Source organism: Liolophura sinensis, chromosome 8 (genome assembly GCF_032854445.1).
Source record: "Liolophura sinensis isolate JHLJ2023 chromosome 8, CUHK_Ljap_v2, whole genome shotgun sequence".
Classification (NCBI taxonomy): Eukaryota; Metazoa; Mollusca; class Polyplacophora; order Chitonida; family Chitonidae; genus Liolophura; species Liolophura sinensis.
In genome coordinates, this window is record NC_088302.1 from 14,127,951 (window position 1) to 14,146,070 (window position 18,120).

The following is an 18,120-nucleotide window of genomic DNA, read 5'->3' on the forward strand; positions in this document are numbered from 1 at the left end:
CCTTTAATCTAGTGCTGCTTCACTGAGACGCCTTACCGAAGGCAAGTAAGCCGCCCCGCCCGAGCCATTATACTGGTACTGGTCAACCAGTCGTTGCACTATCCTCTTCATGCTGAACGCCAAGCGAGGAAGTTACAACTTCCTCTTTTAAAGTCTTAGGTGTGACTAGACTCAGGATTGACCCTGGATCTACCCGCTCCCGAATCGTTTGCGATTACCCGTACGTTAATTCTGCCGAAAATGAGAATTACATGAATACGCTAAAATGTTTCCGCTAACACCGCGCCATTTTAAACGCACACTTTGCGAAGAACGAATAGAACATCTCATTTCTAACGCATCGGACAAGGACTTATTGCTGTGATGGGTTGCCGTGTTGTAGGATCGCTGTAGACGACCTGTAACGAATGCGTGAAGAAATCGCATGAAGTAACGCAAACGCACTAGCATGTCCATGGAAACAAAGCCTAAGACAAGGTTTCACCTGCAAAGTCTTTGTGTTGAAATGCAGCCCTCTCTGGCTCGGCTACATGTTTAAGTTCATAGTAACACTATCTGGTGCTATGGTGACCTTGGAACTCTGTCCAATCCCCTCCACTGATGTAAGTGAAATTCTTCAGAACTACTAACAATATTAACCAAACGTAAACGGGTCCACGGTAAAACTCGTGCTGTTTACTGTATCTCACACCTGGTTGGGAGTAGAGCAACAGGAACACTTCACTAACAATTCCAGGTATGTCAGTGAATAACTATGTAAGCGGTAATATATGCAAAGAGAATTCTGACCCTCTCTCCCTCTAAGCGACGTTTTCAATTTTTAGCTTTCTTTTGCAGGCAATTATTTCCACATTCGACGCATTCAGATCTTAATCCATTTTTATGTAATTTTTAGTCATGAAAGAAAATAGGCTGAGCACTACCCGGATGTCATCGAAATCGCACCATTAGCTGAATGCATAAACGAGAATATCCAAGGAAACGGTTGTTCTACGCGTAATAATTGTACTCGTTTAAGGATTTGTAAATTTCAACCGTAGCAAACATGACAAACAAGATGATATGTTACCAAAATGCCCACTCAAACAAAACAAGCCCATAGCACAGAATCAATCTGTCACAGGAAGCCACCAGAATAAAATCGATATGGTCAATTTTACTTTAATTAGTTGTGCAATACAAATACATAAACAGCTCCTTAACAAAACCACCAGTCAAACAAATAAAACAAATCCTAACAAAATGAAAACCCCCATATCACGACCCGACTTTTGCAATCATTATTTTATCGCCAATTTGACAAGAAAATCACAAGAAAGAAGTTTAGAAAGAACTTTGCGAGACAAGCCTTGCTTTTGTTTTTCAATAGAAAGTTTTATTTTCAGTAGAAAGCATTAAAGAAAAAAGCATTCGAACAAACAGCTTAAAAAACATCCAAGAAATAACAATGAACGAAGGAAAGTGGAAAATGAAGATCTAAAGCCTTCTAAATAGATGTTTATAAACTATCACAAATACATCTTATAAGCGATACGGGTGAGGAGTGGAGTTCATACACTATAAGTCACGTAGATGTATCAAAATTCGATTCGACTTTTATTAGTAAATCATTATAAAAAGAAAGTCAGCAGTCTAATTTTACCTTTTATCATCGACGATCCGAAATGTTAAATAATGGGGAGAGTTTTTTTTTTTTATTCAACTATAGATTTTTAGATTGTTATGGAGAGACGTCCATAAGAGGTCTCCACTGTTTCGGGACTTGTACGAAAATGACGACCCTGAATTACCAATTCAAGTGGAGACGCCTAGTGCCCAGGGGGAATACCCTTTTACTCCAACAGATCTCAGCCATTTATAGTTCTAAACTTTTAGAAGCTTGTGATTTTAAATGCTTGTTTCTACGAGATACATTGGGCTGCGTGAGAACTGCACTATGCCCATAAACATATAACCTAGACTACCAAGCTAGGTACAGGCGCTATGCTGAATGGGCTAAACCAGTCGGGTAACGGTCACTTGCAAGTCTATTGCTTTATGAATGGCAACTTTGTGGTCAATTACAAGTCCTAGTTTTGGCATAAGTCCTAGTTTTGGCAGTACATGAGAGTCACGTTCTTGCATGAGATACAGCCCATACTCTTGAGCTGCCTACATGTACCAAAACTGTTTGAAGCACAAATGAAGCAGCTATATTTCATTCAAACTCATAAAAATAAAATTTTCTGAACAGCATCGAAGCTTTTGTTGCTTCCAAAAAGCAAACATTGGCAACACTCGTGCAAAATACATAACAGAAGTTCCTAGTTCGTAAACAGCCACTCTCAGTGTACAAAATCATGCATTGATTCCATTCAATTGCACTGTTAATAAAAAAAAACTGCCGTATAGTAGAGTAAAAGGACGACACGTTAAGTAAAGAATCATGCTATGAACGTGTGAGTATGCAGTAATTTACATTTAGAAACCATACACAAGCTAGACACACATTGTTATGCAGGGCTGATGCAATTAGTGTTTCAGTTATATACAAAAATCTCTTCATTGAAAGAGAGGGGATATGTACAGCGTTTCTTTAACAGCATTAAATGTACATTGTATCTCAAATGAAATTGTGAGTTTTTCTTTAACAGCATAATATTCAACCAAAATGTCAGCATTTCTTTAACAGCATCATCAGCAACAACGTCAAAGTTTCCACAAATGATTATGCAATGAGCAATTCATATTTTATTGATCAGTCAAAGTTGAATTTGTTTTGGTCTTCACAATATACATGTAAGCACATCGTGTATTCACCAAATATACACAACATGCACACACAACATCTATTATTATTATTATTATTATCCTTATTATTATAAATTTCTGAAAATGATAACTGACATACACATGATAATGTAAAACCTCTTACCCTTCAGTGATCTATCTAAAACAGGTTAATAATACACATCCTATGCTTTGACTGGCGCACCTGCTGCTGTCGTGGCAACTGCTATCACAAAACCAATCGGAATGAAGCCAAATTCACACATTTCCCAATCTTTTCCCATTAACTCATCAAACTCGACTACATAAATGAAAATAGTATAAATCCTATTTCATACTGTCTGTAAAATTAGACAAATTGCACCTTGTGAATGTCGCTTACAAAACAGAGCTTCTCCTATTCCCATTGGACTAGTCTAACTTAGCTAGAAGATACTGTTAGAATGTGGTGCGTCTATTCATGTCCAACAGGCAAAATATCATCAGCAGTTGGTTTAGAAGGCTGTGGTGCAACTTCTTCCTGAACTCTGGGAAATTCTGAGAAGATGTCTGACCTACAAATGTATATGTACAGCTGGTACAAGTGACACATTTTGAAATGAAATTTTGAAGTTTTAAACTAGTTAGTTTTAATAGAGATCCCCTTTCTAGATGATGATATCAGGATTTCCATTTAGCCCAGCAGGTGTAATATTTCATACCAGCAAGCTTGTACAACTTCTACAACATACAAGAATATTAGCCTGCTGACTAGACTCTATAGCCTACATATTCATGCATAGGACTGTCTAATCAGAAACGTTTGGTAAACCAATGCATAGAATGCTCTTTGTTCAGCCACACTCAATCATTATTTTAAGCATACATACTTGAACACCTCAGAATTGTCATCTGGTAATAAAAACTATTCTTATCCTGTTTTCTGCATATAACACTCTTTGCTATGTGTGTACAAAAGCAATGTTTGACAAGTCTACTTTTCTACCTAGCTGTTTTATTTAGATTAAGTATTTTATGCCTAATGGTTGACAAGCCTACTTTTCTACCTAGCTGTTTCATTTAGATTAAATTTTATATGACTTCACCTTGTATAAGCTGAGAAGATCTAGAAACCATTTGCCAACTGAGCCTGCTGTTTACACTACATAGCATTGACACAATTAAAAGTGTCAGTCCGAACACTCTCCCCTTCTTGCCTGTACTTGCTTCCTGCTACGTATCCGTATACCTTACAAGATCATTGTCTTTATGACAAGAACAGTTGAAACTTTTGACAGGATCACATATATTTATAGCCAGACACTGAAGTAGATTCTATTCTAAACTAGCATAACTTGGTTGTATAAATTCCATCTATAAACTGGTTCCACAGACATGCAATTGCAATTGTGATTGTGATAGCTTATACGATTCCTTGACGCTCTGGCTGCAAAGTTGACATCTGTGTTTACTTACAGGATTATAGCACTCTGTCAATCTACCCCCACAGGCACAATAAAGCTTCAATGAATTTGTTAAAAATGAGACATTTTCCATTTTCAATGCGGTTAATACGTGCATTACACAATCGCACAAGTGCAATTGCATGTCCGTGGAAACACAGCATTAGTCTTATTGTTGCAAGGGTGAAATGAAATCCTACATCAGGTCTTCACTTCATTATCACTGAGGTCATCAGTGACATCAGTCTCAAAATCACTCTCCAGTTCCACGCTGGACAGACTGATCCCATTGTACCTGCCTTTGGAGAGATCTATGAGTCGCCGCTTATCCTTACAGCACCAGACAGGGGGTCCTTTTAGCTTGACCAAGAGCAGAACGAGGCCAACGAGCAAGAGGCTGCAGCCGCTCAGAATGGCCAAGATGAGAACGCCTTCATGTGTCAGGGCTGAACGAGGTACGCAAACCTCCTTGCGGAAGAAGTACTCAGGGGAGCAGCTGAAGCAGCAGTCAATCCTTGGTCCACGGCATGTGGTGCACGCTTTGTGGCACGGATCACATATGCCGTAGGGCCTCATGTTGCTGGTGTTCCACTTCACAGATGGGAGCTTCACGACATCATTGCTGTCGGTGGACAACATAACCTTGCCATAGTACCCAGGAGGGCACGTCTTCACACACTCATTGTGCAGCATAAAGAAGCCCAGGGAACACTCTGTTCAAAAAAAGGATGAGCAGGGGTTAAATCAGGTGCACTAATAACGCAAGACAGGGTGCTGTGGTTAATAAGGCTAACTGGATATATGAGGATTCAAACAGAGGAAAGACTATATATATATATATATATGTATACATATATGTGATATGCTGATCATTATGATACAGCTGGTACAAGAATTACATGTATTCGCACTGCAATACTGACCCTGAACCATTTTTGTACTTCAAGAAAATGGCCAAATGAATGACCTTGCTACTTATTGCTAATGTTAATAAGATCTTTTGTTTGAAGCAAATGCCTTGTCTTTCAGCCATTATTTCAGAACAAAAATAACTTAAGAACCTCTGAACCCCTGAAGGTACCAGCACTGTACAGGAAATGTAACTTTTTCTGCTCAATCTAAAATTGCTTAACACACATTCACAAGAGCAATCAAAAACTTGTCTTTCTACATGCTTTAAAGGTGATGAACGAGTAACTTTGTCACATAACATTAATAATACAATATTTATTAAAAATTTACTCTGATTTCCTGCCTGTCAATGTATTAACGGTGTTCGTATTAATCACTTTAAACATAGAACAGCTCCCAGAATCACACAACTTTGGTCACATTTCAACAACCTGGTCAGAATAAAAATCAATCAAAAAGCAGAGAATGCCTGTCAACTACTAAAACTCCAAATCATAATTATTCAGACCCTGACTACAGAAGAGATACTTCATATATAGGTTTATAGCGGTCTCATGAATTGGTTATCATAGGATGTGCTATGGAAGCATGAGCAACAGATGTTTGTAAACAGCCAACTATCATCTATCTGAGAGTTAAACTTTCGGCAGGACTAAGTTGTATGCAGGACAGTTTGCAAATATGGGAAACCACTGAAAACTTGTAGAAGGTAGTTATTATGGAGTCACGCTCAGGGGTGTATCTAGCAGAAAAATGCATGTACACTGTGAGTTCACATAAAGGAGACATTTTAGTGTTCCAATATATGAGGGGGTAAAAAGCATTCTGTAGGGTAAAAACAATTATATAGGCTAATTCCATGCAATAGACAGACAATCAAAATTCTCATCCCATGCCATCCCATACTGGGAATTTAGGGTCACATACACATCAATATGTACATTTACTCTGGCTGATTTTACACACATGTACATGAACTTCATGGAATCCTACATGTAGCACAATCACACAAAGCCATTTCTGACACGAACTTGTTAGTTTATGGTTTACTTAACTCAGCTTTCAAATTGTGACAGATTTAATCTTTGCAAATATCATTCACTAAACATTCACAATCATAACATCTATGACTGAAAATCAGAGCGCTTTGTAAATGCGCCACTGATTTACAAAACGTCAAAGCTGGCTTGGTGGAATTCATTTGGTGCACTTCAGTTGTTTGTCGTTGTGTTTCAGGCCCTCAGATTTATACAAGACTGTACATGGTCAACTAACTACTACTCCACTAAATCATTACGATTTTTCATGTACCTGGAGGAGTTTTGTCACAGACGTGTAAATACAAATACACATACACAAGATTTCTGCATTATTACTTCAAAATAACAAATTACAGGAGGATATCAGCCCAGATATTTCTAAACAAATATACAGTGTTGCAAACATATCACCAAATGAACGTTAGGACAACAGTTTTAGCTCATCTATCCAATATACATGTATATACAAATATTCTGACTTGATACAAAATCCTTTTCTGTCACACCAAAAGTTAATAAATTTGATAGATTCATACGAAATCCACATTTATGTATTCTTGTCGCAATACCTATACGGTTTATAATTTGACAAAATGACCTTAACTAAAAGTTAATGCAGCATACACCATTGCATTACAGAAAACTTGCAAGTCAGCCAGTGTCGACATGTTAGAGGAAGAAGAGATGAACAACAAAACACACACTAACAGAAAACATGCTCAGAAAATACAACATTTGCCAGGTAAACATTGTGAAATAGCTCTTGAAATATCAACAATTAATTGGCAAAACTATAAACATACATGATGCTGCTTTAAACTTGACAAATTCAACTTCTCTCTGCCAGCGATACAGCTGAAAGTGTTTGCTGGAAAGTAGTTATATTCATTAATGGCAAAATGAACATTCTCAAACAAGAACGTGAACAAAGAGAGACAAACACGAGACGAGGCTTGTAGCAGGCATGTCAGCTACAGCCTCTAGTGCATCTAAACTAGGCTAATCTACCATCATGCAAAAACAAGGGCCAATGCTTGCAGAAAAGTCAAGGCCAAATAGCATATCAGACAAGCAGGAACAGCTCTACCATGCAAAAACTCATGGCCATTTTCAAAATCTGCAGACTCAAGAACATTCCAAAAACAACAGCAAACGGAGCAGAACTCACCATAGTAAATCTTTAGAAAACTGGTGCCCTTGACGTTGTATCCCTAAAATGCTCTTCCATCAGTCAAAACGAGGAGTTTCAAAATCAGTATTCGATGTTATGTGAGAAATGAACGGTGAGTACGTACTTTAACAGAACCATTACAAACTAACCAAATCTGGAATCATCAACATGTTTTCTCCTTTCCCAGCAGATACAAAAATGTATTGAATCTGTCAAGGTCTTGAATCTGTTTTGGACATTAAACCTGAACACCGAGCTTCTATATCTGACCTCTGCATGGCAACACAGTAAATAAGTCGAAACAACAAGTTTGTAAAAAAAGAACTGCTCGATTTATATTCTTGGAAAAGTTCATCAATGTAGAGCAGCTACAGTGACAACATTCAGAAATAAATTACATTTTCTGTAGTCACTTTACATCACTACACAAACTCAACCAATGCAAGGTTCATATTTATATATATTATATGTATATATATATATATATATATATATATACACACACACATATATATATATATATATATATATATATATATATATATACATACATACACACAGCCATTAAAAATGTTTACATCTGAACCTGCCATTCTTCATAATAAATGAACACATGTGCGCAGCAAATGTTACAAGACCACAGGACACAAATTTACATGCACAAGTATCAGCCAACTTGGCCACATTGGCTGTTGGATGAGCCAAGTTACTGTGGAAACAGTTATAGCACACCTGAAGTTTTATTCTGAAATATCCCAAAGAGAGCACCTTTCACAAATGTTTTGCTACATGCTAGAACTACATGTTCTTCTTCTAAACGTTGTACTTTTTTTGCACCATTTGCTTCATACAACATACATGTACATGCTGATGTAGTATTACCACATGTTGTGCTACTAATAAGTATAAATTATTAATCAAAGGTGTCCAGGTTATTCAGTGGTGAAATTACATTGTAAGTGTCAACATCCAGTGATTGTCCATTTCATATACCAAATGTTTGCACCCACGTACAAAAATAGTCAAGAATGCAGGTGACATCTAATTTTACACAAGCCCGAAACTTGGTGTACAGTGGCATGAAAATATTTCCACAACAGGGACTAACTTATGGAGCATGCACTGAGCCAAGCCATTATAGGCTTATAGAAACATGAGGCCTTAAATCACCAGCAAATTTAACACTCCCAGCAAAAGTGACACAAACACTTCATTTGAACCACTTGAGGTTTTGGAACTGTACCATCACATCCATGTATACTACACCATTGGAGACAAATATACCCTTGTGCACCAATAAAAAAAAAAATGTCACCATTAAAGGAAATAGCCAGACTTTTGTTCTGCATTCAGTTTCAGAATGAACAAAATTACACATATACATGTACCTTCCTTTTTAAATTCCATTATGGAAAACAAAAAAGTAAGATATGCTTACTTTCTGAAAGACAGATGCAAGAATACAAGTAGGGAAATTTCAGTTAAATATAGTTGTTCACATATGTGTATGGAGATGCCCTAAAGAATTTTGCTCGGGAATTACCAGTAATCAATGATGTCAGAAAAAGAAAACTCATAGTTAGCAAAGTTAGAAAAGCCTGACGGTTAATAAGGTCAGCAAAGACTGACAGACATAATAATTTACTGAAATAGGTCAATGGTAACATTTCTTTAAAGCACATTACCTGTCAATTGAACAGTTTGAAGAGACATCATGAAATACAATTCATGTGCCAATTCTGACAAAAAACATAATGGAACAAAACTCAACCAACCCGTGACTGACAGAATCTTGCAAATGTCAAAATATAAGACTTTTACAACATCTTTCCAATTCTAATACCTGTTTATTATTTGTAAAATTACCCTTTTGAATTTTCTGCATTGTTATTGTCATGGCAACACGGTACGAGATTGGGAAGAACATGTCGCAACAATGATTTCAACGTCTGCAGACAACCAATAAAATAAATATATATATATATATATATGTCTTACATAACATAGACAATACTACATGGAAAATAAGGACTGTGTTTGATAACAGAACCTCTCACTTTCAGATGAAACAAAATCACAAAATTTGATAAAAACATTGCTTCATGAACTCAGAACAACCTTCTAAACATATCAACATTTACTTTGACTTCTGCTACAATATTCACATCCAATGTACAGGAACATCCTATGTAAAACACAATAACTTAAGTCCCGGTAACATACACCATATATATGTACAAACAGAAAACAAATCATTTACTCGTCATACATGCATGTATATAATATCTTCAAACATATCAACAAATTTCCACCTCATATTTCTGATATGATGCCTAAATGTACATACTATTCCACTTTCAGCTCCCCTACGACCTTCAACCGTCAAAAGTATGCAAATATCTAACTTTTAAATACTTAGTCTACATTAGTTGTTTAGGACAGCAAATGAACCAAGACTCATCCTCACATACAAAGTACAGTATGATGCACCTATAATAGTACCACAAGCCCTGATACAACAATCACCTTTTAGAAAGCTATTTGAACATTATATGTATGTGGTCAAGGCCCCAAACACCACAGACAAACAATATCATGAACAATCAGCAACAGATCCCCTTGATTCAATAAATTTCCTGTGGATAGTGAATTCCTAGGAAACATTTTGGACCGAATGCACAGCTCTAGGATGCAGTTTCACACTTCTTGAATGCAAGGTTTCAGGAATTTCGCCACGAGAGTATGACAGCTACTAAATGTCTGAAGTAAAATCAGCTGATCATTGGTTGCCAGTGTCAAACAGCTGATGTAACAATGTTGCACACTTCCTGGTTGTAGGTTTCTGATATTTTCAACTTACCACATGTTGTTGTTGTTGTTGTCAAAGTACACACATAATGCCAAAGGTCTACATCACAGTTTTGTGTATGTGTATATCTACAACTGATCATTGGATGGGTGACACTACAATGCTATCCCTCATGTACAGACCCCACGGCCGAAATGGTGTGCACCATATCTGTTGGGCTTTTACACAAATTCCTTCCAATTTAAACATCTTCAGCCTTATTTGGCTTTTAACCTTTAAAATTTGTCACTTAAGTCAAAAATTGGCTTTGTGGGGTCGACTCTCCTGAACTCAAGTGCATAGGGACACTGTAGCAAGACAGCTTAAAAGATCAAAGCCTGCTGAAGGGCTAAACAAAGAGAAGATCTTTGGTACTTCAGCTGGATCAGCAGAACCTATCAGATTTTTGACCACGTTCAAAGTGTTTACTGATCTCAGTCAACTACTTCACGTGCTTTAGCTTAATTTTGCAATCATGAACTGATCAAAGAACGGTATCTACGCACCTGTAAAAGCACATATTTGGTGCTTAAAAAAACCTAGATAACTTTTCAAAATCATATATCAATGGTGTCTTTCTTGAAGCAGGATGTTGTCAATGTCGCCTCACTGAAACTTCACATGACTGACACCAATCAACACCATGCAAACCAGTTACTGAGTTTCTCCAACGTACTGTGCCATGGGACAAGTGTCACTTCTTATCTCCATTTATGATGGACAAAGACTGGATCTACATTCCTGACATACAGGTTTGGCTAATTCACAGGCTATACACAGATTTCTTAGGGCTTCCAGAATTACTTCTCAACAGCTTTTTTTTGTAAAATCTAAACTTAAAATTAAAAAACAGTGCTTTACATGTCAGAAGATATGCCAGATTCTGCAGGTGGTTTCCTAAATTCCATGCAGTTTGATTATGCGGAAATTTATGGTGAACGGCAGACAGAGGATCTACTTATATCCATAGAGAAAAATGCTCAGATGTTGAAACAGCAATATCACACACAATAGGTCTACAGGATTGTGACAAAAGGTAAGTCCTCATCAATATCATATACATGTATATGGACCATATAAAATTGCATAGAACCAGTTGGCACAAAAAACACACACAAAAAAAGCTAGCTTAGGGTTATTGTCCACTGATTATTCAATTTCTGACCTCAATGGATTTTATACCCACAAAGTACAAATGAGCATAAACTGATTGCCACACATAAGTTTACAAATCTCCGGTTGGTTGTATAAAGCCCGTATTAGATCAAGTATCTGAACTATTTACTAAAGAAAATTTGTTTGAAGAAAAGTCCATACATGCCAATAATGTAATACAAAATCTCAGCTGCTAATGAACTGTTCAAAAACTTTTTGTAAAGACTCTCTTTCCACCCTGGGATTGTTGAACCAAGCATGTTATGTGAGAAATCTCATCTCTCAAATACATGTATTTCAAGTTGTCCAAATTAAGACTCGAACACCCTAAACTGCACAAAAGTCCTTGTGACCTTAGACATCAGCTTTGGGAGAAAGAAAAAGGGTCTTGTATCTTACTTTTGCTCTGTCTTAATAACAACAACACTTGTTCAAATTACCACATTATTTAGAGGAGTTATCCCCCTTTACATAAAGTTTCCTTCAATTTAGGAGAGGATTTTCACCATACATGTCACTCATGTTTTTCTGATGCAAATACTATATATAGTAAATAAATGCAAAAAAAAAAAAAATGTAAAGAACAAAAATAATAGCTGCCATGCAAGAGAGAGTTCCCCGCTTTTTCACCTTTTTGACATAATACTATTGGTAATTTGATGCAACTTGACAAAATTCAGAAATAATCTTTAAATAAATCCTTGAGGTAAACAGTTGTGCCCGATATCAGAACTGATGGCATGGGATGAGCTGATAGCCTCGAAACCAATTAAAAAGGAGATGGCTATAGTTTCATAAAAAAAATTTCTTGAAAATAATCTTTCTATTCTTCACTAATAATATTCATCCTCTAGTACAATATATATTTAGTTGATGTCCTAAATATATGCACCTGGCTACTTCAATACACTGTGACACAGTACTGAAAATGTCAATCCCTTACATCTATCAGACATTTTCTTTTATTGATTAACAAAATATAAACCAAAAAAAGGTACAAAGTAGCTTCTAGACTTGAACATTCAGCATTGCTACAAACTCTGACCCACAAACAATTACAAAGTACACACGCGCACGTCACAAACTGTCACTGCCTCCTAACTTTTGATTGGTCAGTGGAGTAATGAACACTTTACAACTTATTAAGTTCATATCAGTACAACTTTCATTCAATTTGTAAAAAAAATTTCTGTGGGAAATGTTCATATATTACTACAGAAGTATTAAACCCACCCTGGAGTAGGTGCTAGCACCTGGGAATGTACAAGTTTAAAATATCATTAACTATATAATGTAGTATGAGAGTGAGTGTGGACAGACCTATACAAATCCCCTGACTGGACACGCCTGAGCATTCGGGTAACTGATGAGTGTTAGGGCCACCGGGCACCAAGATGGGTGGGGAATAGTTGTGGGTTTGTGGGTGGGTCGCCGTTCCCATGACAACCAGCGTCCACTCCTTTAATTCAGCTGTCAAAGAAAGAAAAGACATTCATAAGGCTCGGAAACACCCTGTCAAAATAATTTCAAATTTAGTCAAATTTACTAGGACATTAAATCCAGTCTACCAAGACTGTACTTACAGAACCGTTTACATGTATGCCATGAATGTATGCCAAAACAATTTGCCAAAATTTATCTCAAATGTTTTCTTTCCACAGATTCTGGTGAACTAGCTGCAACTTAAAACTGTCCATATCGCTCTGAATAAAATAGGCTTAATATTACTTCAATACAATACTAAAATAATTGACTGCATGCAGTATTTGCACTACCTGCCAATGACCAGCATAAAAACCCTGTTACAGTTCAAACCTAGAGAGGGACATGGTAGTGCATTTACATCACTAGTATTGATGTAATGAACTTGTAAACATTAAATTCTTTAACTTTAGCAAATGACGTTTGCCCATGTTATTGTTCAAAATACACCTATGATTGTACTGGACTTTACAAAACTCTAGAAAACATAAATTTTAATTCACATGTACATGTACAAACTTAAAGGTGTAATTAAGATATATGTAAATGTATATGCACATTAGAGTATTTAAAAGGTACAGGGAGAGGAAAAACCAAAAAATAGCAGAAACAAAAGATCTACATCTCAATGTACACACAATGTCAACAGCAAATGACTAATTACTTAACCACTAACTAATTACAAATTGAATGAAACTTGCATACATGTAAGTCAGCAAAAAAGAAGCCACACTGATTACAAAATAATATACCTATGTACACATATGATTACAATCAGCAAAATGATCGATAGTTCAAATTAAAATTAGACATAAGCTAGCATGCTAAGTGTACTTACATAGTTTAATAGTTTAAATATTGCGGTTATATAAATAGTAAAAGGTTATTGGCACATTCTCAACTTTCAAGTTATCACACTGGAATTTTAGTAAAAAAAAGTAAGTGCCAACTTCAATAATATCATGTAACCATGGTCACTCCCACACCATCTGCCTCATCAACATATTTACAATATTACCAACTGTATGTTGAACTAATGCTAGTCCAGAACAGTATGTTTTTGAAAATAATGCATGTGCATGTATTGATGAATATATTATACAACCCATACTCCACAATTCTAAATGTTAACACTTCCTGCATTGCATATGTATTTGAAAAAAATTGTAGATAAGTTAGTAACTCAGAAGTAAACCAAAATAAACCTTAACCAAAACTTTGTCACTATAAGAACAGTATTTTATCTCAATTATGAGTATATCAGCGATTGCAATACCAAAATAAACACATTCAACTCAAAGCTCATAGGTCTTTAATAGCTGTAAATATAGTACAAGTACGTGGAATTTACACGTATACATTGTATTGTTAACTGCCGAATGCGGACAAGACATTACACTGTTACTAAATGGATTAAAAACAACAATAGCGACAATAACCAAGACACCCAAAAACTACTACAGCCAGCCTTCTACCCAAAACCATGCAACTGGAACATGAATACTAAATACATTTATGGGCGGGAAACAGCAAGCAAAAAATGTATGGCGGAGAAAAACAAAACGAGGTGACAATGGTACATGTACACAACAGGTAGAACTTAAAAATGGATGGGGAAGAGGCAAGACCATTACAACAGTTCATGAGGCCAAATCTAGTTCAAGGCTTGCCTGAGCGTCTGCTGGTCAATCGTTTGACCTGCAGGATGGACGCTTTGTCTTGCAATGACAGCGTCTGGTAGACACACTGTTTATAATTAGGTCGGAAGAATTTGTGCCGGGCGTAGGCAGAGGATCGCCACTGGTGATAGGAGTAGTAGGACCGCCAAATGTACGGATGGAATACTTTAACAGGAATGACAGGCTCCTGAAGAAAGTGGGACTCAAATTAATGCCATGTTATTTACACTGCGCAAATCAATTGCATCATCTGTACCCATTGCCATGGTTACAAATTCTTTTCACCAAAATAAGAAAAGTATGTTTAGTTTTTACAGTATGCCCCTTGTGCCAGGACATTTTCTATCTGGCATTACAGGGTTGATTCTCAAAAAAATTTACCATGCAATTAAAGCAATGATACGGCAACTACATGCACTTTTACAGTAGTGCCAGACACACAATCTGCAGAAACTTTTTGGGCAGATTAAACTTTGAAAGCCAGTGTGGTGGGCATAATCAGAAACAGGTTTGAATAAACAATGCAAAGTTGGTTCAATTTTTCCAGCGTTATACAAAAGAGTTGTCAGGGTTCAGTTTTCTTTTGTGGAGGATCGGGTAGCGAAAGGTTTGGGTGTACCTTGCGTAAGGCTGTGGTTGGGGTAGCTGTTGTACTGCTGCTACGCCGCGTACCGCGAGGGGTGGTGGTGGAGGGTGAGCGTAAAAAAGCTGTGGTGGTAGGGGTGGTGGTGCTAGGAGCTACTGTGGTGGTGGTCTGCTGTTGGGGTGTCACAACAGTTCCATACAAAACAAGAGACCATTCCTTCAGAACTGCTGGCTGTACTGGAATCAGAGAAAAACAATCAAGACCCAAAGATACACAGTGGTTAATTGATGGCACAGTAAGCAAGAGGGTAGCGCCACCTTGTCTTCACGGACTTGGTCGATCAACTCTCCAGACCAATTCCTGCTGCAAGTCACAACCACAACAACAACAGCAACTACACTTGTCAGACTGGAAATTTATGCTGCATTTATGGTAAAAAGGTACTTACTGTAACACTCTATCATGTAGCACTCTTTTCAGTGTTCTGACAAAATCTTTGCTAATCAGACAGATAACGTAATTTTGGCCGTAAGTGAACTGTGGATTTCTTTCCTTCCAGCCTTGCTCACTTAACACTGATAGTATCAGCTTTGATCAAAGCACACACCTGTATATTCATTTGACATATACAATGGTGATTTCAAATGTTCCTTTCATATTTATGCCAACTTACACAATGCAAAAGGCTAGCTGAACTTTTGAACTAGCATAATGCCAAAGTACATACACACATCAAATAAACTGCAAAGTTGCATATTTAACTTTTCAGCATTTCAACAAAGTTGAATTTGTCATCTTCAGGAACTGATGTAAAGCTAGACCAGTTCTGTCACTTCACTGTTACAAGCCCTAAATGAATACTGACCAACAGTACAGCTTTCTTCTACTATCAGTTCACACAGCTTTGCTGTTGTGGTTATGACATTCTGCATTGGGAATGCGTGATTATTCTGACCATGTGCTTGTTAGTGAACGGTCAGTAGAGACGTTTGTTAGTGGCAGAACACAAAGCGGAAGCTATACTGTACCCAGGCAGTGTTGTCAACCATTTCAAACTTGGCCCTGGGGGAAACTTAACCATCATATCCATTTCAGTAGTTTGCATATGCCAAAAATCTTTCCAGACATAACACAAGAAATTAATCTTAAAGTTACGCTCATTTATATCTTAAACTCATGTTTTAGAATTTGGAATTTTTCTCTGAACTTGTACTCAATGGATACAGAATCTGAATTAAGTGTTTCCTTGGCAAGCACCAGGTTGGTCCAACTTTGAAGTGGTCAGCAATTTTAAAGCAAGATTTCCTGATCAAGAAAATAAATTACCTGGAGCTGTAGGGGAAATGAGATTGAAAGCAATATGAATTAATACTGTTGAAATAATGCCACCAATTGATATAACTGCAAGAAGCTGACTACCAGACTGATATTTCTATATGTTTTAAAGCTGCAATTACATTTTGTCGAGATTTAAATACATACAGATAAGAACAGATTTGCAAATAATTAGGAAGTATTCAGTTCAAGAGAAGTAAAGACTATACATATAGTCATAAAAAAAAAACTGCTGTGTACATTTCTTGGAAAATGCCCAGTAATACACTGTATACCCAACCATTTTAACACTCCAAACAGGCACCACTATTTCAAGTCCAGTGCATCAAACAGAAACGGGTCAGACCAACGGTGCATGTTCAAGAAAACAGCAAAGCTGAACGGCAGAAAATTTAGGCGGTCCAAAACTGAATAACTGAAACCAGGCTTTGTCCTGACCCAAGGGCAAAATGTCTTGGTGGATGACAAGCAAAAGGCAATTGTTTAAGTCATGCCATTTATGATTTCAAAGGTCAATGCTCAGAAAACATGTGCGGTTCATAAAGCAAGAGACTACAACAGGTATCTGCTAGAAGACAGTCATGCTTGCTTTGGGGCCAATTGAAATGATCATGCACAGGCATGCAGTCTACCTTAATTTAATTAGTGTGCAAAATTATCACCCACAGGTGTTGTCAAACAAGTGTTCTAAAGCCACAAACAAATGCAACTGTCACACAGAAATGTCATCGACTTATTTCCATTTGTGTCATTTTCGGACACATTCAAGATCTTTGTCAACACATGCTGTTCTGTGAAATTTGGCAAGTTAAAAATTAAAGGCTGTTCTTTATAGTGTTAAGAAGAGGCAAACACTGTTGTTAATCATCAGCGATAAGAATTCACCATTAGGTAATTCTACAAAATGCATTTAAAAAGTCAAAAATATATAAACTTGACCCATTCATCCCTCAATCAATACCCTCTTCATATTTTAATAGCTATATACATGTTCTCCAAAAATTTTATATTTCCAAAATTATGAAAAAATGTCTCAATACCTTTCGAGCATTTTTTTTCACTGTCAAATCTATGCAACGGAACAGACACTGGCACATCAGCCGTCAAACAATAATGACATTCCAGTAGGCACGTGCACGAAGCCCTCACATACTAAGCCTATACACGATGTATAGGCACATACATGTATATCCCAGTTTGATCCAAACGTACTTACGTGTATTTCGGCACTAAGATCTCATTTTGATCCCAATAGACACTATGTATTTGGGCACTAAGGTTTCATTTGATCCCAACAGACTTACTACATATCTTTGGGCACTAAGACTTAATTTTGATTCCAGACTTACTACATGTCTTTGGGCACTAAGGTCTCATTTTGATTCCAACAGACTTACTGCAAGTATTTGAGTGCAAAAGTCTCATTTTGATCCCAACAGATTTGCTACACGTATTTGGGCACTAAGGTTTAATTTTGACTCAACAGACTTGCTACATGTTTTTGGGCACTAATGTCTCATTTTGATTCCAACAGACTTACTACATGTATTTGGGCACTAAGCTCTCATTTTGATTCCAACAGACTTGCATGGTAATTAGGCACTTTAACAGATCTTATTTCCATTCCAACACATCTCCATCTGATTTTGATTCCAACACACTTGGTATGGTATTTAGCCGCTTTCAATTTCAACAAACTTT

The 18,120-nt window shown here is 36.9% G+C and overlaps 1 protein-coding gene across 1 annotated transcript in view; it reads right to left on the minus strand.

Moving 5' to 3' along the window:
• Positions 1 to 1,154: 1,154 nt before the first annotated feature.
• The window catches only part of LOC135472594 (furin-1-like), a 64,692-nt gene continuing 47,726 nt past the window's right edge, over positions 1,155 to 18,120 (minus strand). Inside the window, exons 13-16 of the mRNA XM_064752161.1 lie at positions 15,118 to 15,320; positions 14,490 to 14,685; positions 12,658 to 12,807; positions 1,155 to 4,924 (exon numbers count right to left, since the gene is read on the minus strand). Of these exons, the coding sequence (XP_064608231.1) occupies positions 4,413 to 4,924; positions 12,658 to 12,807; positions 14,490 to 14,685; positions 15,118 to 15,320 (1,061 nt within the window). The 3' untranslated portion in view covers positions 1,155 to 4,412. The remainder of the gene's footprint in view (positions 4,925 to 12,657; positions 12,808 to 14,489; positions 14,686 to 15,117; positions 15,321 to 18,120) is intronic.